This window comes from Morone saxatilis, unplaced genomic scaffold (assembly GCF_004916995.1).
Source record: "Morone saxatilis isolate NCDOM2014 unplaced genomic scaffold, NCSU_SB_2.0 Contig2, whole genome shotgun sequence".
Lineage (NCBI taxonomy): Eukaryota > Metazoa > Chordata > Actinopteri > Moronidae > Morone > Morone saxatilis.
In genome coordinates, this window is record NW_023339762.1 from 17683429 (window position 1) to 17705112 (window position 21684).

The 21684-nt window shown below is 43.1% G+C and overlaps 1 protein-coding gene across 22 annotated transcripts in view; it reads left to right on the forward strand.

Annotated features, from left to right (window-relative positions):
• Positions 1–20388, forward strand: part of c2cd5 (C2 calcium dependent domain containing 5) — a 21517-nt gene extending 1129 nt beyond the window's left edge. Inside the window, exons 4-31 of one of the 22 annotated variants that reach the window (XM_035665590.1) lie at positions 76–247; positions 353–448; positions 818–973; positions 1077–1314; positions 2804–2919; positions 5144–5368; positions 5846–5934; positions 7825–7933; positions 11582–11696; positions 11862–11960; positions 12074–12185; positions 12315–12394; positions 12570–12756; positions 12855–13019; positions 13556–13600; positions 14069–14209; positions 14294–14357; positions 14493–14554; positions 14653–14751; positions 14880–14969; positions 15055–15133; positions 15754–15846; positions 15946–16014; positions 16363–16395; positions 16692–16823; positions 17969–18162; positions 18259–18405; positions 18559–20388. In XM_035665590.1, coding sequence (XP_035521483.1) covers positions 76–247; positions 353–448; positions 818–973; positions 1077–1314; positions 2804–2919; positions 5144–5368; positions 5846–5934; positions 7825–7933; positions 11582–11696; positions 11862–11960; positions 12074–12185; positions 12315–12394; positions 12570–12756; positions 12855–13019; positions 13556–13600; positions 14069–14209; positions 14294–14357; positions 14493–14554; positions 14653–14751; positions 14880–14969; positions 15055–15133; positions 15754–15846; positions 15946–16014; positions 16363–16395; positions 16692–16823; positions 17969–18162; positions 18259–18405; positions 18559–18684 — 3333 coding nt within the window. In that variant the 3' untranslated portion in view covers positions 18685–20388. The other 21 variants (XM_035665586.1, XM_035665588.1, XM_035665587.1 and 18 more) reach the window with 21 other exon arrangements.
• The last annotated feature ends 1296 nt before the right edge of the window (positions 20389–21684 follow it).

The following is a 21684-nucleotide window of genomic DNA, read 5'->3' on the forward strand; positions in this document are numbered from 1 at the left end:
TTGTAACCCTGCTTACAATCTCATCTCTGCTCCATTTTTATTTCTTATTTCGCTCTCCTTCCTCTTGCTGTCCAGGTTGATGATGAGGACTTGCAGGACGAGCCATTGCAGGTCACAGTGTTGGACCACGACACTTACAGTGCTAATGATGCCATAGGGAAAGTTTACATTGACATTGACCCGCTGCTGTGCAGTGAGGCTGCGTCTGTCATCTCCGGCTGGTTTCCCATCTATGATACCATCCACGGTACAAACTAATCTGACCATGATAATTGCAATTTTTTTCCCCGTTATGTATTATTCCTTATGAGAAGATTTGTATGTATGTGTTTCTCTATATTTCTCTCATTAGGTATCCGAGGGGAGATAAATGTTCTCGTCAAAGTGGAGCTTTTTAATGATTTGAACCGCTTCAGACAATCCTCCTGCGGGGTCAAGTTCTTCTGCAGTACGTCTGACTTGACTTTTGTTTCCCAGTTGTTTGTTTACAGGTTAAAAATGCATCAAAAGACGCAATTTGTGTACATAAATTTCAGATTTAGACGATACATAGGGCAGTTACCCATGAAGTGGTGCAGGAAAGATGTTTAATTTGTGGACAATTTAATGTTTATGTTTTAGGCATAAAGTTGATAGAAGATAAAAAATAAGATAATTTCCTAGAAGAAGTTGTGTCAGTGCCAACTGTGCACCGTAAATTAGAAGTGGTCACTTAACAATATGTACTAAAAATGTAATAAAAGTTGAAGAGAAGTTTTTCCATTGAAATATAAAATCATTTTACTCTATGTGGTGTTTGTCTGATTGTGTATGGCAGCCACATCCATTCCACGGTGCTACCGGGCAGCGATGGTGCACGGGTTTGTGGAGGAACTTGTGGTGAATGAAGATCCAGAGTACCAGTGGATCGACCGTATTCGAACTCCTCGGGCCTCCAATGAAGCCCGTCAGAGGCTCATATCTCTTATGTCTGGTAAGAAAATTCAGTGATCCTCTTTACATGTTGGTGTGGAGGAAGAGGACTTTGATCCTCCCCGTTCTCTTGTTAATGTGGCTGTGTGTTACCCCTCATTTAGGAGAGCTGCAGAGGAAAATAGGGCTTAAGGTACTGGAGATGGGCGGGAATGCCGTGGTGGGCTACTTGCAGTGTTTTGACCTGGAGGGCGAGTCTGGCCTGGTGGTCCGGGCCATAGGTACTGCCTGCACACTGGACAAACTCAGCTCTGGAAGCGCCCCCAACACCAACACACACATGCACCCTAACACAGCTCCTGCTTCCAACGCCTGCAATTCCCCTTCCAAGGATGGAAAGGAGTGAGTATGAACCAACAACACAAGCATGGACCCTGCCTCTTTTTTTTTATGTGCAACTTTCACTACAAATCTAGTTTTGTGAGAATGCGGAAAGATGATCGGTGTGTGCATGAGAGGGAGAGTGTGTGGACAAAAGGTACTGTGTGTTGCGTCTGTTTATAGTCTAGCACTGACTCCTGTGTGTGTCTCAGTATCTTTGAGTTCCCTTGTTTGTGAGTCTAATGTGTCACCTGTATTGCATCATGAAACTAACTGCACACAGCATATCCTGAGACACACACACGTACAGTACACACACAGCCATCCTCAACCCCCCTCCTCCCTTGTCTACTCTTTTAGACCGCTCTTGCATGGCTTTCTGCTCTGCCTCTGCATGTTCTAGTGCTGCCGCCTTTTAGTGAGTATCTAGCACACGTGTCCTGCTCTGCCTCTAACACTCACTTCATTTTGTTCTGTCGTCCTCACCCTGGCTATTGAGTTAGCTCGTGATTTCATTCAGTTACTGTAAGCATAACTGTAGTCGAGTGCATGTGTGCTTCTTATTTGCATTTATTCAATGTATCTGTGTGTCAGTGACCGTGTGTGAGATTGTATCTTTCAGGGATGTAAACACTTTGGTGATGACAAGAAATACTGTAGAGTATTTGATGGTTATTTTTTTGTCAAATTTATCTGTTGATGTAATTTAATTAATCAATTAGTTCACCTTTTTATTGTATATTTTAGGGTACATGACTCCTTTCTTATTTGTCCCTGTTCTCTTGTCTGCAACTCTTTATGCTGCAGCAGTGTTGGCCCTTGCAAAAGAGGTTTCAGACCTCAGTGGGATACACCTGACTTAATAATGGTTAAATAAAAATAATAAATCAAAAATTAAATGTCAGAAAATAGTGACACGTGCCCATCACAATTTCCCAAAATTAGGTTTTCAGATTGCCTGTTATGTCTGACCAACAGTCCAACCAACCCTCTGTAGATAAACGGCTCATTGTAACGTAACTAAAACACAAGTCGTTTGTAAACTAATGAAAACATACCTATAAATGTTTTATTTCATTCCTGCCAATTGATCCTCCTAAATGTTACACACTCTGCCTTTTTGAATAACAAATCCATTATCAAAATTAATTAAATGTAACGTAATGGGGACCTTTTCATTGGGATACATTAGGAATTTCTCTACAGGTCAGCTTGTCCCTGTGCCTGTTTGGGCCTTTTGTCACCTTTTTCTGTTGTGTTTCCATCCCTGTTGTGTATGTTTGTGTGAGACTGATCTTTAGCTGAGGGCTATGCATGAGCTTTCTGCTGAGGCAAAGAAAGGGAGTAAAAACGTCTTTTCCTTTTTTGTTTCCTTTTTCACTCTATTGCGATGTTGTGGTGTTGGTTTTTGTGTGTGTCTCTTTCTTCCTCTCTGGCTCTGGGACGTTTCTCACTGCTTGTGTCCAAATCGGTCCTCTGTCTTCCTCTCTCTGCGTGCTGATTGGCCCAGGTCCCCCCTTGCCCACGGATGCCGCTCCACCCACAACAGCCCAGTGCATTCGGCCTGCAGCTCCCAGAGACTGTCCCAGAACTTCTCTGTCTCTGTTCCCACACTCATCTTCACTGGTACGCAGAGGCAGGGAAGGAAATAGATACAGGAGAAAGAGAACTCTGAAATACAAAGAGAAGTACATGATGATGTTTATGTGGAAGTAGAAAAGTGAATATATTTTTGCTGGAGTCTGGTAGAGACAGCCACGTAGTAGCAATAAAGCAATGGTGTAGACGGAGGCGTCAGGCCGTAGAAAGGAGGCAGACCCCTTTACCTTTTGTCGAAGAAAGATCCCTCCACGTGTCACGTCTTTTTCCAACGATAAGGATTGACAGTCAGGTTCCCAGTGGCGTCATTCAGCATTTTTATTGGCTGTTTGCAACAAAAACGTGCTTAAGGTGTAGCTTTAGCCCTGAGGAAGGGCCTGTGATCTCTCTACAGTCACCTGACCTTTGCTTCACTCTACTGGGACACATGCTTCAGCTCGTCATCCTCTGTTGAATCTGTCCTCCTTGTGTTTTGCCATGTTGCTTTCCTTAGTTTACTGTGTGTGTTTCTTTGTGTTTTATCTAATTTTTGCTTTCCACGCTTGCTTTTTTTTTTTTTTTTTGTTCTCCAGCCATCCGTAGCACCTCAAACACACCTCACCCAAAACAAACAAATCACACAATAAAATAGTCACCATCCCACTTAATGGCCACACTGACCCACTCCCATATATGCGCACACACACACACACACACACACTCAGAGGGGTGAGGTGGTGACTGACGTGGGTGTGTGTATTGTGTCATGTTCTCCTGGCAGGCCGGTATTTGGTGAGGACCTGCTCTCGTCCTCTGGCCCGCCAACCCCTTTCAGAGCCCTTCCCACCTCCTCCTCCTCTCCTCCCCCCTTCTCTCCCTCCAAGCCATGCAGCCGCCAGTCCTCATCATCAGACACAGACCTCAGTTTGACGCCCAAGACGGGTAAGAACACTTGGCCCCATCCCCCTCTACCATTCTCATCCCTTCCTTCTCCTTCACCTCATTGTGGTGCTACTCCGGTGATGGTTTTTTTAGATCTTTGTTTCTTTATTTGTTTTAAACATTTTTTCATGGTTGAGTTGAACATTATTTTATTGTGAATGGTATTGTACATATTTGTTTATCTGGGTCCCATCCTCCTCCTTGTCCTCAGTGGCCTGGTGTGTCTTCCTTTTTCACACTATTTAAAAAAATATATTGGACAGCCTTTAGTTTGTGTAAAACATGCTTAATAGTATGAAGACACACCAGATCTCTGTGTTAGTTTTGTCCCCTTGTTGTGGACTTTTAATGGAAGCACTGTGTCTCATGTGGGGCTGTTGTTGATCTAAGGTCACTTTTTCATTAGTAGCCATTATGGTTAATCATTGAGGAAAAGGTAAGTGTAGTCAAACTCTGCCCCAAGGACAACTTGAACACATTTTAACGCAGAACTGTAAGAACCTTCTTACCAGAGCTGCTTGCCTGACCCCTCAGGAGGAGACCAGCAGCCCAAGCCCACCTCCCCCCTCCTCGTTCCCTCTCCTCTGCTTTCCTTTTTCATATTTCCTCTTCTCTCTCTCCTATTTCTCATATTCTCTCTGTTTTTTGTCTCTCTTTTTTTTTTTTTTGCTCCTGCCCTGTATTCTCCCATTCCTTCTTTTGCCCGTTTGTGTCAACTTGCCTATCTTTATCCTGCACACCTCTTTTTTTGTAGCTTGGCTCCAATTTGATCTGCAATTCAAATAGGTCTTACGTTGTGCCTACTGATTTTCTATTTCCACTAGTTGAAGAAACCAACCAACCAGTACTTTGTGGGCATTTAGCTTGCTAGCTACATGCATGAAAAAATAGCAATAGTGATGAGATTGGAGCAGTTGTACAGGTTATTGTAAGTTGACTTACAGAAATGACACAACTCTAACTCCTACAATTTGTTCTGAAAAACATTAAGCTCTTAGCAGCTTGAAACTGGATACGTCACTCGCTACTGAGTGATTCGAGATCATTACATGGTGAATGGTTAGAGTAAAACAAAACACCCTTCAACAGCCAACATGAATGCAATTTCATGCTGAATTAATAAAGCGACACAAAATAGCAATTCAATTTGATTATCAGGCGTTAGGGTTATTCTTCCTCTATGCCAGTGTCCACTTTCTCCTCGTCATATCCTTCTCCCCGCTCCTCAGTTGTTGTGCTTCTGACCACTCTCCTCATTGCTCTGCCTGTCCATTCTCAATATCTTGTTTTTCTCTGTGCACCATCCGTCTGTTTTGTTTCTGCTGGATAGAGAAGGCCCAGCCAGTGAGACGCAGGCCTGGGATCTTCCTCTGCCCCAGCTCCCCCACCCTCTCCACAGACACTCTGTCCCTTCCTGGTTCTGGCTCAGTGGGCTGTGGTCACGGCTCTGCCCCCAGAGCCACCACCCCGCCCCCTCTCTCCTCCATCCGCTCAGACTCTGCCTTGCTGAGAAAGAGCGTGTCCTTCACCGAGGACCTGCTGCTGGCAGCCTCCGGTATAGTAGGACTGCTGTGTGTCATCAAGTAACACAACGTTTCAACAGTGCAGTGTTGGCGCTTCTCTTGTATATTGGGTCAACAGCAGGCGTGTTCATACCCAGATCCACATGACTGGTGTTATCAGGAAACATTAATTCAACACGCATGGTGTAACTGCCCAGACAACACTACTGACATACTCAGGACACTCCTACCTCAGCATGTGGTTTGATGTGTTTTCCAGGCGTACCCAAACCTTAGTCTAGGTCCAGTATTTATGCCTGAATTAGGAGTAGGCAAGCCTATTAGGATGATGGTGAAGCAGGTTTATTGAATGTGTGGTGTGCAGCTCCAGCTGTTGCTTTCACTTGACTTGTCATAAAAACATTAATACTGCAATGCAACAATCCAGTGACAGTTTGACTGGCTTTGTAGTCCATTGACCTGTGTGTTGAAAGTGATGAAACTGAAGACAGCCTCTCCTCTGTGATCAGGAATGGGCAGCGGGGGCAGTGCTGGAAAGGAGGCGGGGCCTCTGAAGACCCTGCTCAGACAACAGACGCAGACGGCTCTTGAGCAGAGGGTACGATGACACTCAACATTCACACATGCTCATAAATGTATTTACAGAGTCACTTGTGCAAACATATGAGACTGAAAACGCAGGTCAAAATGTTCAGTATCATTGAATTTTACTAGCAAAAGATTTCTAGTAACACAAGTCAAAACTGCAATTAAGGAATGTCATTCTTCACAGTTTATGCTTTGACATGCAGTTTGCGCTGCGTATCAGCCTCAGATGCCTATACACAAGTATACACACTACTATTTACACCGCTGCATTCTTTGTGAAAGATCACTAATTTACACTGGTGAGGTATTAAGTGTTTAATGGGGAGTGCGTCTGTGTAAGAGCAAATAATGTTCCCTTTCTCTGTCCTCTTAACCACTTGTGCTACTCAGGGAGCGTCCTCCTCTGGGTTATTGTTAAACGCCAGGGTATGTCCCATCCGTGTGACACTCTCACTCTCTCTACCTTTCCCCTAACACCCTGACCAGCTGATGGCCACCACCAAGTCTGAATCAACTCCTAACCTGCCCCGTCCTCTGCTGTTTGTAGATCTCAGAGGGGGCAGGCTGGGTTGAGCAACATGTCAGTGGGTCCTTGTGTGACCCCGTTTGTGTTTGCTTGCCACCCCCGCGCTCTAAAAGATTCACAGACATGTTAGGTGGAGGGCTGGAGGCTAGGAGTTGTGTTCCCTTCACGTTTGAAGGGTGCGTGTGCCTTCTGGATACTCCAAACACCTCCCCCCTTTCTGACTTCTTTTCCCCAAGTCAGATTTTGTTTTCCTGTGTCATTAAAGGGAATGAGCACGCTCACTTCATTACCTCATTCTTGCCCTCTTGCTCTGAGTGGGAGGAGCTGTCATTCAAATTAGTGTCCTTCCTTCCTGGAGTACTGGACAATAAAGAATGGTAGTACCACCAAATTCTTCTCATCTCATTTATATGCATGTTTGGAAATCAGTGTCCCTCAGGTTTTCTGTAAAGGTGGCCATCACTTCAACTTAACAGAATAAATACCAGATGCTGACAGACAGTCCAAGCATTTCCAGCTCCTCTCGTAAGTGACTGCATGACATTATTTGACTGGAGGCAGAGGACCAGCTGTCATGTTAGTGAACAGAGAGAGACGCATGTAAAACAGAGTCTAGATCCTCAGCCAAGTCCTCGTTGGGAGTGTGTTATGTGTGTGTTTGTTCTTCACTTTCAACTCCAAAACGTAATTAGTGCATTTATATAGATTTGAAAGGATTGAATGAATCACTAAATCAGTGATAGACAATATCTGGGCTCAATCACTTCCAGGTCTATTTTAAATGCTCTCGAGTTTGTGTCTACGAGTGTAGGCTGGAATGGACCGAGTGGGGAACCCTTTTTTGGGGGGGGGGTCAACCTTGCATGGGGGGTGGGGACACCATCACTGTCAATCCTTGCTGCATGTTGGTACTTTTCCTAATGCTGTTATCACCTAAGTCTACACATATCAGTTAAAGATGAGGTACATAATGTTTGGGACTTAAGACATTTTTTTTGTAATACGCCTAGAGAAACTAAATCTAAAGTTTGGTCTCCAGTTTTGAAGATTTGTATTTTCGTAGTCGTAGCTCTGTTTAGATTATGTGAATGTTTTTACATACAATTAGTTTTTATAGCCCAGATTTTTATTTCTGTTGTTGTTGAAGCCCTGAAAACATGCAGTCTGTCTTTTAGTAATATCTGAAAATAGTTCACAAATAGTCAACATAAAGTAACAATTAAACTCAGACACTGATATTATAGACCTAAAGTCATGGGGAAAAAGGAAAATCTAATTAAGTGTTACAATAATGTAGCAGTTGGTATTATTAGCAAAAATCCATAGGTAAAAAGTGTGTGTACTGTAAGTGACACAGCTGTTTTTTATCTGCAGGAGTTCCCCTTCTTCACCTTGACGTCTTTCCCGCCTGGTTTTCTGGTTCACGTCGGTGGAGTGGTCAGCGCTCGCTCTGTCAAACTACTGGACCGTATACACAACCCCGGTGAGTTGAGCACACACAAACACACAATGTCCAAATGTAGATCGTCCATTGTCCTGTGACATGATATGAGTGAGGTCCTCCACTGACCTACAGTATTGTGTGAGTGTCCGGTCTTGTTGCAACTGGCTGTTAGTTAATGCTGCCCATTATCCTGTTGTGCTGAACAGTTTTCCTGGTCCTAGTCCCAATCTGTTTTATTGTTTAGAGCAATTATGTTGAAAGACTTCAGTTATGTACAAGTCGTAAAGCAGGTGAAAGCTGTTCCTGGTCACACTTACAGTCTGCAGCTTCGTATCACTTTGATGGAAATAAAGTTAGGATAAGCTGCTACTACTACCAGTGTTAAAAAGTTTCATGGATAGGGGCAACTTTCACCTTGGTGGTTTGATTGACTGGCTTTGTGTAATGTATAGTCTGTCTCAGTCATGTGGCTGTGTGTGTGTGTATGTGGCTGTGTGTGTGTGTGAGTGTGTATGTATGCTCTGGTTGCCGTTTTGTGTGCTGCCCCCCGGAGGTGAGGTGCGATAGTGGTGCATGGCTCTAGTCTGTTGCCTGCTGCTTCTGTCGTGTGTTGGCTGCAGGTGGTACTGTGGTGTCTGACTCTCTCCCACCTTGAGTCTTAAATACGCTTCTTATCTCTGTAATAGTCAAACACCTATGGATTTTGACACAAAGACTTTTTTAATGAGATTTATATTAATGAATACCAGAAATTTGATCATGTGTCTGAATCCACTTGTCAGCCTCAGTAATTTTGCTAAGTTTAATGTTCTTTTACTACTCTGAATCAAGAAAGTCTGAGAATTTAGGGAGAGGGGAGTGCAGATGAATGTTGGCTGGGTTAGGATAAGCAGGGTTCTTTTCAGAGGTGGACAGGGGAACCAAAATAAGATTTTACTGACTATCTCCAAAAAGGTTTAGGCCTGCAATGATTAGATCTACACAAATCCTGTCTAAACTAGTGTAAACTGCATAGCTTTCACATAGTTTTCCCTGATCCACATTGCAGCATTCACCATTCTGAAAAGAGCCCTGTTCACTGTTGCTATGCCTTGACTATATTAACTACACAGCAAATATCAAAGGTACCCTGTGGAGTTTTTGACCACAAGTAGCACTATGGAGCACTAAGGGCAAACATGCACGTGTGAGTGTGCGGATGATGTGATACATACTTCAAGCTATTCCACAGAACGACAAATGGGGAGCGGTTTAACATATTACAATGGCATAACAATTTAATTGGGGGCACCCCAAAAGCTCACCGGGTAGAGATTACGCCTCGTGTACTAAGGCTGAGTCCTTACCGCAGCAGCCCGGGCTTAATTCCATTCTGTGGCTCTTCGTCATCCCCTCTCTCGCTCTACCCCCTTTCCTCTATACCTTCAGCTGTCTCAATCCATTATAGACATAAAAAGACAGAAACGATATATTAAAAAAAAAACACTGAATGTAGACATGTTTGTTTACAAGAAAACTCCACAGGGTACCTTTTTAAGTTTAGAAAGTATACTAGAGTTGGACTGCTACTGCATGCTCCTATTTTCTATTAAATTGCTTAATTCCTCCTCAAGTCTTCTTAAGATAACGGCTAGGCCTGTAGCTTTTACTCATCTCTATTCTCCTCTTTTCCTTGTCGGTGTTCTTCTTTCAAGATTGTTTTTGTAGGCCTGAATATAGTTTGTCTTTGCATAGTGACTGTGTAGTGATGTCTGTCTTTGCATAGTGACTGTGGAGTGCTGCTGTTGTGCTGTGCTTGTTTGTTAGACTATCTCTTCTTTTCTTTTTCTCTCTTTTCTGTACTAACGGTGTGTTCTGGCCCAGCCTTGGGTAACACGCGCTCATACAAACTGCTAGACTGGAATAGTGTCACTGCAGGTATTTCCCCCCTTTTACTGCTATCACCCAAAGGAGTGATGGCAGCTCAGTTAAGTTAAACCTCTTAAACCCAACGATGATATTTAACCAAAGTAGATCATCTGGCCTAAATATCCACAGACAAATTTTAGCTGGATAGTGTATAATTGAAATTTGATGAATTCGGTGAGCTGCCATTCTCCTCTCTCTAATCTGTGTGAGTGTGTGCTGAGCTGAGTTGAGCATGCGCTGTGTCCCCACCCCCACTCCATCCGGCCTGGCTTCTCCCCCCCCACCAAAGCTCATCCTGCTGCACAGAAGAGCTGATTGCTCTTCCCTAATGTTGTCCCAGCGCTGTTTTGATGCTTCCTGAATCAGCATTGTGGTCAAACCTGTCTAGACCAGAGGAGGTTTAGGAGGTTTACTCCGTGACAAAGAGCCACTGACCAGGCATGTGCATCCTTAACTCACTGGGCCGTATTCATACTGGGAGAGAGAGAGTGAAAAAGAGAGAGAGAGAGAGAGAAGGAGGGATGGATGGATGCATGGAAGGCAGGTTGATTGGATGGGTGGCAGTTAAGCAAAATAATAAAATTGATTTGATGTATGATGGGGATAGAAGGAAAGATGTGAGCTCTTGGGGAAAGGAAGGAAGCATGATATCAGTCAGTATCTTTAAAAACTAGTCTAGAATTGATGACTCTGGTGAATGAATATGGCCCTTGTCTGTCCTTGAGCGTGCACATGGTCATGAGTGTGCACGTTGGTGAGCCTGTGCCTGTGTGACATGCTGCTTCTGGTTTAAAGGAACCCACTTTGTGGGCCTGATGCCTGACCACCAGTCATTATTCTTCATCTCCTCAGTTGATCTCCCGTTCTGTTCCTCTCATCCATTCCTCTCCCTGTCTCTCCTAGCAGCTGAGTTTCTCTCTCTTTCTGGGGCTCTGTCAGCATGTGGCCCTCTCAGGGAGTCATGGTGTGCGGCTCAATACTCTAATGTTGCTTCCTTCATGCGTTCCTTGTTCAGTGATCCAGAACTACCAAATGAGTGAGATTAAACTCACAACTTGCAATGATTAGGCTCTTTTGAACAGTTTTAGTAAAACAGAGGTCTTATTGTAGCAAAGCCTCATGAGACTATTGAAACACACCCATGGTTTAGCCTACGTATGATGAAGGCTCAATCCTTTTGAATTTAAAACCTTTCTCACCAGGGTAGGAAACGCAGTGTCTTTTAGGTGATTACTCTTTAGCCAGCCAACAAAATTTCCTTTCTATAGTCAAACCACCACAGCCAAAACAGGCTTTGTTTCTCACCTGTGTCCTTTCTGTTAGTGCGGCTGACTTAAAGGAGACATAGAGAGATTTTAGATGTTTTAGTCAGTGAGAACACACATGACTAACATAACCATTGACTTTGCCTTCATCATCATCCTCAAACTCTCATGAAATCATTCTCATTGTCACTTTGTTTCACAAACTGATAGTTGGTTTTGGCTTGCTTTGATGCACCATTTAAGCCATGAATCATCAGAATATACAAACTGTACTGTTTGCTGTCTATGAATCTTCTGGTAAGTCAAAGCAGTCAGATTAGATACAGCGTTAGATACAGAATTGTCAAGGCAGTCAGTTTCTTTTTATCCAACTATGTTGACAAATGTTAGTTAGGTTTATTGTTATCTCATTATTGGCTAGACTTAAGTGTTCAGTGAGGATTTTGATACATAGCTCAGCAAATCATAATATTTTTTGTGAAAGGTGTTTGATTCAGAATTCTGTTTTTTGCAGATGAGCCAGAGACTCGCGATGCCTGGTGGGAGGAGATTCGCCAGGAGATCAAATCTCATGCCAAAGCTCTAGGTTGCCATGCTGTTGTGGGGTACAGCGAGAGCACTAGCATCTGGTGTGTAGTAGTGCATATATGTGGAAAAATGCTACCCTTTTGTGCCTGTTTTTTTCAAATTTTTATGTTATAAACCAGTTTGTCTTAAGCAAACAAGTTTCATGTCTTGTTCTCATCCTCCTCTGTTTCTTTCTCTCTTGATCTGTCCATCTCCCTTCAACACAGTGAGGAGGTGTGTATCCTGTCAGCATCAGGCACAGCAGCCATCTTGAATCCTCGGTATATGCGTGAAGGCTGCCTAGACATGGGAATCACCGACCACAGGTTGTTAGGATTCAGAGACTAAGCAAACTAATTTTAGATTCTTGTAATGTGTACAGTTTGTCAGTACAGCTTGGATTGGAGGCTGATGGCAGATGGTGTGTGTTGTTCTCCAGGTTTGAGGAGCCTTCTCACCCGAGCTGTGGCTTCTGTCACATCCCGTACGACGAGCTCAACATGCCCTTTCCCGCCCAGCTCACCTACTGTTACCACTGCAGACGACAAAAGGTCTCACATCTATTTTCTTGTTTGCCTAAATCAAAGACCGCTACATGTTAAAAAACATATTTTGGTTTTCCAGTGTATAAATGCAGTTTGGTGGTATGTGGGTAATTGTTAATAATTGTTTTTTTGTAGGTTCCTGATGTGCTGTTCACAACAATCGACCTGCCACCCGAAGCTGCTGTCACAGGGAAGGGCTGCCTAATCCAGGCCAGGTAATGCATCACACAGTTAAATGGCTCCAAAATGATGGTGCTGAATTTCTTTGATCTTTTCTAAGTAATAGCAGCAGAAGGGGCAGCATGAAGGCTGAACAACACACATCCCAAATTGATGCCTCACATCAAAGATATTGATCAAAGTGAGTTAATGCCAGAGTTTGTCTTCTAGACTGTGTCGTCTAAAGAAGAAGGCCCAGGGTGAAGTGAACGCGACCGCCATCTCCAACCTGCTGCCCTTCATGGAGTATGAGCTGCACACCCAGCTGATGAACAAACTGAAGCTGCGGAGCATGAACGCTCTGTTTGGTTTACACATACAGATCAGTGTCGGAGAGAACATGCTTCTGGGTCTGGCTGTAGGTTTACACTTTAGGTTAACAGCTTAATCAGTCGTACGTGTGTTTGCTGCACAACACAGTCCTCTTAAAATTTGTTTGTTAATATGTGCGTTCAGTCGGCTACAGGAGTGTACCTGACAGCCCTGCCGGCACCAGGGGGCATCCAGATTGCGGGGAAGACTCCAGGTGACCTGAGCAATGAGCAGCACATCCTGACCATCCAGAAAAGGATTAATGACACCATAGCCAAGAACAAAGAGCTCTATCAAATAAACCCTCCGGTGAGACACACGACACATGTGCACAGTAGCTGCTTCGTCAAGTAGGTTTTCTACAATGTTTCATGTCAACATTAGAGTAGCTAGGGTGTCATGTGGGGGGAATTGTGACTACTGTTAACAGTACAGCCCATGGCAAGTAAATACTATAAGTAAATATTAAATCAACCAAAAGGTTTAAATTTGTTCAGATGTGTTGGAAACATAGCATTTATCCTGATTTAAAAAAAAGGTGTTTTTATGATTTCATATGTCATATGTCAGAATAATATCTAAAGTTTATGGCCCTTATATACTGGGATTGTCCCAAGTGTCACATATAGTGTTATATCAAGTTAATTAGTTTTTTTTTTTACACAATGATTGCATTAATCCTTTACACAAACAGATAAATTCAGCGGTGAACTGTGTACATTATTTTGAGTATAATTCTTTCTGTTCCAGTGTTAAAATAATGTACTGAATCATACATTATATATAGTCTGTTCTTTGTGAATCATGATAAACTTACACCTCTTGTCTTTCTCTGGTCATTAAAGAAATTATTTGCCCTGGACCCTGAGGTGTTCTGCGGCATAAACATGGTACTGAGCACGGCAACTTTTAGCTGTGAGACACAGCAAAGCATGACAAATGTTTCACTATATTAATCGCAATACTACACCACTTTTACTATAACTGTATAACAGCTCTTAACTGGGGACATTTGGGAGCAGGACGATGTGTAACCCACTCCAGAGTCACCTCTCGAGGGGCAACCCACTGGACACTCATTGTATCCGTGTTAATGTATTTCTATTATGACCATCTACTCTGCCCATTCACTGTCTCACCTGTTTGTGCGTGTGTGGTTGCGCCACTCCTTACTCTTCCAGATTCATATTCAAATTAACACCGGAGTGAGAGTGAGTGTGAGCATGTAGTGTGTTATTAACATAGTCTTTCTACTAGCTGTGTAGTCTGGGCAGATGTGAGATGCAGATGTGGGCTGCTGTGCTGGTGTTCACTTTGACATCCCATCTGCTCAGGCCTCGTGTCCCTGTTGTTTGCAGGAGCTGACAGAGGAAGTGGTGGGTTCTCCGATTCCGGACCCGAGGCAACGATCCAGACTCTTCCGCTCCCACTCAGAAAGCTCAGACGAAGTGTCAGAACTCGACCTCTCGCATGGAAAGAAGGATGCCTTCGTCCTGGAGGTGTATATTTATGATAATATATAAATTTATACATTTACATTTGAACTATTTTCATGGTGTAACCATTTGCCGTGATTTCCATAGATTGATGACACGGATGCTGTGGAGGACATCCACTCCCTCCTCACTGATGCCCCTACCCCTACAGGTACGCTCTATCCACTCACTCTACCGCAGTTACAGTACATCATCACACACTGCACATGCCAGTTATCTCCTGATTGGGTCGAGCCTCTTACAAATGTCATTATTTCTGTTGCCATTTGCTTTTTTCTGTTTTCAGGTTTCTACAGCTGCAACACTGAGATCATGCCTGGGATTTACAACTGGACTTCTGGGGTTCAGGTCACTATACTGGTCATAATACTGCGAAGGTATTAAGGAAGTAGCTGTAATTTGTCTTTTTTGTTTGTTTATGCTGTGTTTCTGTCCCTGCACTCCAGATGTTTACATCAGTGAGAGTCCTTAGGTTAAGTAATGCCAATCTTACTAACCAAGGCCTGAACAAGATCTTCACTGACCTATGTGAGAATCTGCTGAAGGTAGGAACCCCTTATTGATCATCACAAGTAATTACGCCATATGTGCTGCCATACTTATCCTTCGGAATGAGCATTGTTACACTGTTTATGATGGTACTTGCAATGTTTATGTTTTGGGTTTGTTACAGAGTTTTTACTTCAAGCTGCGCTCTATGATCCCCTGCTGTCTTTGTCGTCTCAACTTCACCGTAGCAGTGCCAGAAGAAGAACTCATACAGGTGAGAAATTGTAGGCCATCTGTGATTTGTTGTTGCAAACATAACAGAACATTTTGAAATTTACATTTTGCTGTCTTCCTCCCAGGTCGCTGTGACAGCGGTTGCCATGACGTTTGACAAAGACCAGACTCAGGAGAAGCCAGCAGAAAAGCCCATCACCAAAGGTCTGTCTGGTTAAAGGAGATTTATGGTTTTGTTTAATGTTTTCTTCTTAACCCTAATTAGACAATCATTAATACCTCGTATGCATGCAGCGCACTGTAACCCTAACCCTTCGGATCTGTGGCATCAGTTGCAGCTTTGCTCAAAATGTAGGGAATCACATTTTTGACAACACTAAGTTTTAATTACGTTGTCATTTGTCTAGTGTTAACAGCTTTATTTAAGAAACATTTCCATTGCACCTTAGTGTCAAATAGTCATATTAATTCACTGTGGGTGCTTATAGAAGTAAATTGGAAGTTGAATGTAATCAGTTTTCCTTCTTGCTTGGACAAAAAAGCTTTATCTCTGAGTGGAGCTGCTGCTTGATCTTATAGCCATGCAGTAACTGAGCTAAGATGGGGTTAATATCAATATTCAAAAAGCCTTGAAACTGCATGCAGAAACGCATAAAGGTCTTTAAGAGTTTGTCTCAGTAGTAGTGAAGTCGGAAAACAGGACTATCCTTTTAAGACCACACTAGCCTGAGTCGTGTAACCCATCTAAGAAGCATCACTTCTGTTGTGTTTCTTGTGTTTGAAATCTGGCTAAAGTACTTGGGTGATTCTGTGAATCTTTTCAGGATGCAGTGAGACTGAAGATCAGCTGCAGTTTCCCTTGGAGTTGTGCGCAGACGCGTCATCTGCCAACAATCAGCCATCATCCAAAATCTCAGGTAGCCTCTAACCATGTTTTTTTGTAATTTGCTCCCTGACCACCTCCTCTGCCCTGCCTCACTAACAGGCATTGCCCATCTCCTCCACTAACACTTCAGGTACAGTCTCTTTACTCACCCCAGCTGCAAAACTCTGCCATAATCAGCTGGTTATGGTCCGTTCAGCAGGTAAATAAATGCTGGTGTGTCATAGCCCAGTCAGTGTGTTCTGTTTTGATGTGAACTTAGATGGGGCAGTGTGTGATGTTGTCTAGATGAGACGTCATGCTCCTAAACCAGCATGGCTTACTTTCCATTCACACAGTAATAAGAGCGCTCTAGCGAGTGCTGACTATAGGCGGAGCATTTTGATTGATAAAACATTCGGATTTTGAAGTGAAAGCTTGGTAACACATGCTGTGTTAGCCTTGTGGCAAGAGCAAGGATTTGACCCCGAACCCTTCCTGGTCTCTGTCAAGCACAAAGGTAGACTGTGATGTGTGTGTGTTTGTGTGTGTGTGTGTGTGTGTGTGACAGGTGTCCCAGAGACTACCAACGTCTCATCTAGAGGTAAGCCCCCTTCTCCTCAACCATCTACCCCTAACCCACCTCCCTGCTACCAAAACTACTACACTGCCCTGTTTTGACTTTTCATCCTTTTGTCTCGGACAGAGTTATTCTGCACCGCTCCCAAACCTCATCCACTTTTGTTCTTTTCTGTTCGTTTGTTTCTTTTTTTGTGTCTTGTTTTGTATTTTTCTCTTTTTGTTGTTGTTGCGTTTGTGTATGTTTGGTTGTGGGCTGTGTGTGCGTGTGTGTGCGTGTGTGTGTGCGTGTGTGTGCGTGCGTGTGTGTGTTCTCTCCAGCTGCCTCCGTTGATTACGGTTCCTTTGCAGACAGATGCAGCACCTGGCTAGAGCTGCTTAGGCTGAAAGCTCACACCATAAGACGAGGATCAGTTAAGACAAGTAGGAGGACACAGTCTCTAGCACACTCTGGTGATCATACCCACAAATACAGAACACAGTTTGACAAGCAATCCCACACACACACACACACACACGCTCGCATACACTCACACACCCCTCAATGCATGTCGCTGGGGGGCGGAGCATCGCAAATCAAGCACCAGCTTTATAGCTAGAGTGTGAAAGTTGAAGCCCCGCCCCTCAGAGGGATCCACAATCAGCAGCTTGGCTTTGAAGTGCCTTTAGCAGCGGTAGCCATGACCAATAAATAGGAAGCTTTTTTTTTTCAGCGTGCTTGGATTGAACTTGCCGCATTTTGATGACAATTACTGGAAGAATTCCTTAGATTTTTCCCTGCATTTGCAATCATGAATTTGTCTAAGCTGGGAAGACATTACATGACTTGAGGATGTACTGTACACATACAACTCTGAATGTGGTAAAAAAAAAAATCACAGTGGGGCCTTGGGAAATGCTTTTCTGCAAGATCTGGTATGATTTTCAGTCCTGTGCACTGTAAGTGAACTACAGTAATGTGTGGCTCTGAAGGTTCCTGGTTTGATGGATGTAAGCCACATCAGGTAAATTTGCAGTAAGACGATGGCGCATCTTTCACACTCTGGCTTGTGTACATGTGCCCAGCTCAGCTCATAGCTGTCTCTGTCCGTCTCCATTTCTCAGACCTCTTTCACAAATATCCTCCCATGTTACTCCACTGTACTGCAAATATTGTATTCACACACGTAAGCATACACAGCTGTGCCCAGGTCTGTTTGTCTGTCTGCAGACACTGTGTAACTGTCTTTTCTTCTTGCCTGAACTGCATGAATGCATGGCAGCGCACGCTTTCCACGTGATTGTCTTGCCACCACATATCCGCACCACACATCCACACCTACCTACCTAACACACACAGATTCACTCACATATAAGTGTACACACGTGTTACTCCTGCTGTGCAAATGCTAACAGGATTGCATTTTTCCACGTACATTCTACATTCACATTTCTTTCTGCTTTAAAGTCCATATCTGCTTTTTATTTTTCCACTATTTTTGAATGTTTTCTGGTATCTCCATTGCCTTTTTTGTCTTTTTTTTTCTCCCTCCCTTCTTTTTGTTTGCTTTTCACGTATTCCTCTGTTGGACCTCTACCTGCTCTCTCTGAACCTGCAGTCTCATCTTTGGACCGCTCCAGTCCACTGCCGGAGGGACGTTCCCGCTCGCTGCGATCCAACCGCTCGTTTGCGGGCGGTTCAGTCACCGTGGTCAAGATGACGCCGCTCTCCTTCCTCCCTGGGACACGCATCATTAAATACCTTGGGATCATCAACATGTTTTTCATCAGAGAGACCTCATCGTTACGGGAGGTACGACTGCAAGGACATGCCACGTCCGTTGGCTCTATCTTGTGCAAAGTGTAGACGTACCTGTTTACATGAAATGTGCGTGTTTGTCCTCTGCAGGAAGGCGGCGTCAGCGGCTTCCTCCATACATTCATTGCAGAGGTGTTTGCGATGGTTCGAGCCCATGTAGCAGCCCTGGGGGGCAATGCAGTTGTGTCCTACAGCATGAAAGAGTGTGTGTTTATGGAAAATCCAAACAAGAACCAGGTACCCACACAAACACACTCATGCACATCACAGAACATCAACAATCCACTCGTACATGAAAGCACAAAGCACAAAACTACTCTTGGCATCTTCAGAACCTTAAAATTATTGGTGTTCTTAGGGTTTAATCCTGTCTTTGTTCCTCCTTTATAGGCTCAGTGTCTCATCAATGTGAGCGGTGATGCCGTCATCTGTGTCAGGGAAACGGACCAGGAGCCCATTCCCTCAATGACAAATATCGGACAGACCTGCACTAGCGGAACAGATGGGGCTACATGACAGTGAAACAAAGAGCCTCACTTTGTCTGCAGGACTCTGAGTCTAGCCATTCAAATATGAGTCATTTATTGTCTGCCTTAAAACTCTGTAAAAGATCCAAAGGGTTGGACACAGGTAATAAAGAACAAAAAGTACTCCCATACACTCATAAACATGCAGTCTGTATTAATATAAGAGTGCAGACTGTTTCCTTGTGTTTTTCTATGTTCAACGAGAGTGCAGGAGGTACTGATGCAGCTCTTTTGGGAATTAGGTCATCTGAGTGGGTTTTAAAAAAGTTTTGGTTAAAACATCAACAGCCAAAGGACTTCTCTGAATCTAACTTTTGTCTCTGTATTACAACCGTCCATTGTGGGGTCACTCAAAGATGCAGTACGTTGGCCATCCCGTTGTGTGTGGGTGTGGGCACAAGTGACGTTTGAGGCAGCTATGACTAATTTGTCCATCCACAGCTCACAGGCGGAGTCATTAAAGGGCCATGCCAAAAGGGACTGACACAGTTGTATGCCATCGACTCATTTCAATGCAGTCAGATTCTCACTCTGTGATAGAAGGCCCATCTGCTCATTTCAAAGTAACCACATAATAAAAACTGTGTCAGGCAAAGGCAAAGTATTTAATTGTCAACAAGGCTGGTACTCCACCCAGGAATGGAAAATGTTGATGCTAGAACCCAAACAACCCAGACACATCTGTGATGCCATTTTGTTATAATTATCTACTAGTTAACTGGTGTCCTGTTTTTAATGTTTAAATAAGATTTTGTATTGATTTGATTGGTAATCTTCCTACTGTCACAGTATTGCTCTCAAGCAGTATCGTAAAGATAATCAAATTCCTTTAGAAATTGTCAAATAATGTCAGTCTTGTTCTGTCATGCATCAGTTGGGGAGGATTTCAGGCAATGAACATTTTTTTTTTTTATAGGGCAATAATTTTCCTTTTAGAACAACCATTGACGTTGTGTTCCAATGATTATTTTATAAATTAAAAATGATCAGGATTTTTATTTCTTGAAATGGTAAAATGGCATAATGTGTGTGTGCATTGTATTCACATGTACATCTGGAGTGAGAGGGCAAATGGTGATGGGTATAATGGTCAGATGGATATAAATGAAACAGACTTGCAGTCTTAGTCATATAATGTGGACTTAAGGGAAGCCAAGGATATTTCATAGGATAAAGTCTTTGAGATCGCTTTGACTGAATTAAACCTTTTAGCTGTGTGAAGTAACTTTTGCTTCACTTGCAGCTCTAGGGTGATTTGTCATTGTCAGATTCATCACTGTTGCTTTGGAGCTCATGTTCTGAGTAATAGTCCTGCTACTGATCTGTCTTTTTTTCGACGTTCAATGTCCAATGCTGGAAAAAGCATCTTCTGGTTTAGGTGCCACCTGAAAATAAACTGTGTAAATGTTCTCTAAAAAAAAGATTTTAGTATTTTTGTAACATAGACTTTATGAAACTTAACTGCTTGTTATTGCCTGTGCAATCAATCCCTGATGTTTTGACTCACCCTGTCAGAGAATTAGTGATACTCTAATCTGTTTGTGATCAGTTTCCTATATTTGTGTCTAAAAACTTGAATGTACATACTTAGATACATTCGCTTTCTGACTAGCAGCATGCAGACCCACTTTTTATTGCCATGAATCTGTATGCTTGCCTGGTAAGTCTTGCACAATAAACTCAAAGAAAGATGCATCTGTTTGATCATCATCTTTTGGCTGATGAACACACTTTTTCTTTTTTTAAATAGTAAATTGATATATTGTTGGCTCACAGCCAGTGATGGAGGAAATATTCAGATCCTGTAAAAAAAATACTGTTAAAAGTGCTGCATTGAAAATGTTATTAAAACCCCTTACAAAGAAGTTTTTAACTGGTTATTAAACAGTCTCAGTTTAATACTGAAATGCCTCTATACTGACCTAAACGACCAATTGTGATTACACTCGGCGTTTTCTATGTAGTTATTCTGAATGGCCTGCTAAAAGGGTCAGAATCCCCCTTTACATGCTTTTGTCCACAGGGTCAGCCAAAAGTTAAAAGAAAAAAAAAAAAAAAACTGCTGCTTTAAGTTAAAGTATATAAGTAAGTATACTCAGGAAAATGATCTTAAAGTATTAAGAGCAAAAGTACCCAATGCATCCTGTACTATATAATTGGATTATTATATGGTTTATGTTGTAGTTGGTTGTGGTTAAGCTAATTTTTTTTTAGGATAGCTAGGAGCAGGGAAACTTTAGGGAAACTTCCAGGCGGTTCTTCGCCACATATTAAAACACACACACACACACACACACACAGAGGAAAGACAGCTAACAGGGCGGAAACACCACATTCAAAGTAAGTTCAGTGGAGGGCTAACTTAGCTTTCCAGCACGCACGCAGCTAAAGTTGTTAAGTCTCACCTCGGATTCTGACGTAGAGGGAAACACAAAAAGCAGGCCAGATAGATGACGCGCCATGCAGCCAGAGGAACATCGCCGTGGCAGGACGATTCGCCCCCCATCTGTCTGGAGGCCCGAGATGCTCCTTAAGAGACGGGGAGCCAGTCCGCGGATGTTGCCGATATCTTCCCGTTTTCCTGCGCGGGGCACGGGACGGAGAGAGCTGGTTTTAACGTAGCCGGGGGCGCGACAGTAGCGGTGACGGTTGCTGTTGCAGCGACGCCAACGGTCGCCATGAGTCCTAAGGTTCGGTCGGCGGCGTTATGCTGCCCATTCCAAGGTAACATCGGAGAGAAACGGGTTGGTGTTGAAAAGGGTTTTTAAGCGAGGGTTTTTCGTTCTTTGTCTGTTTTATTATTATTTTACGTTATTCAGTTATTTTCATACACACGTTTTTCATTTTTACACGGGCTTGAACGCCCCATTTTGGAATTTATTCTGTTCTGATTAAATACTTATATTGATTTTGTGATTTCTTTAAACCAACAATTTAATCAAAATTAAATAATTACTATAAAATAATCATTATCCTATTAAAATATTTA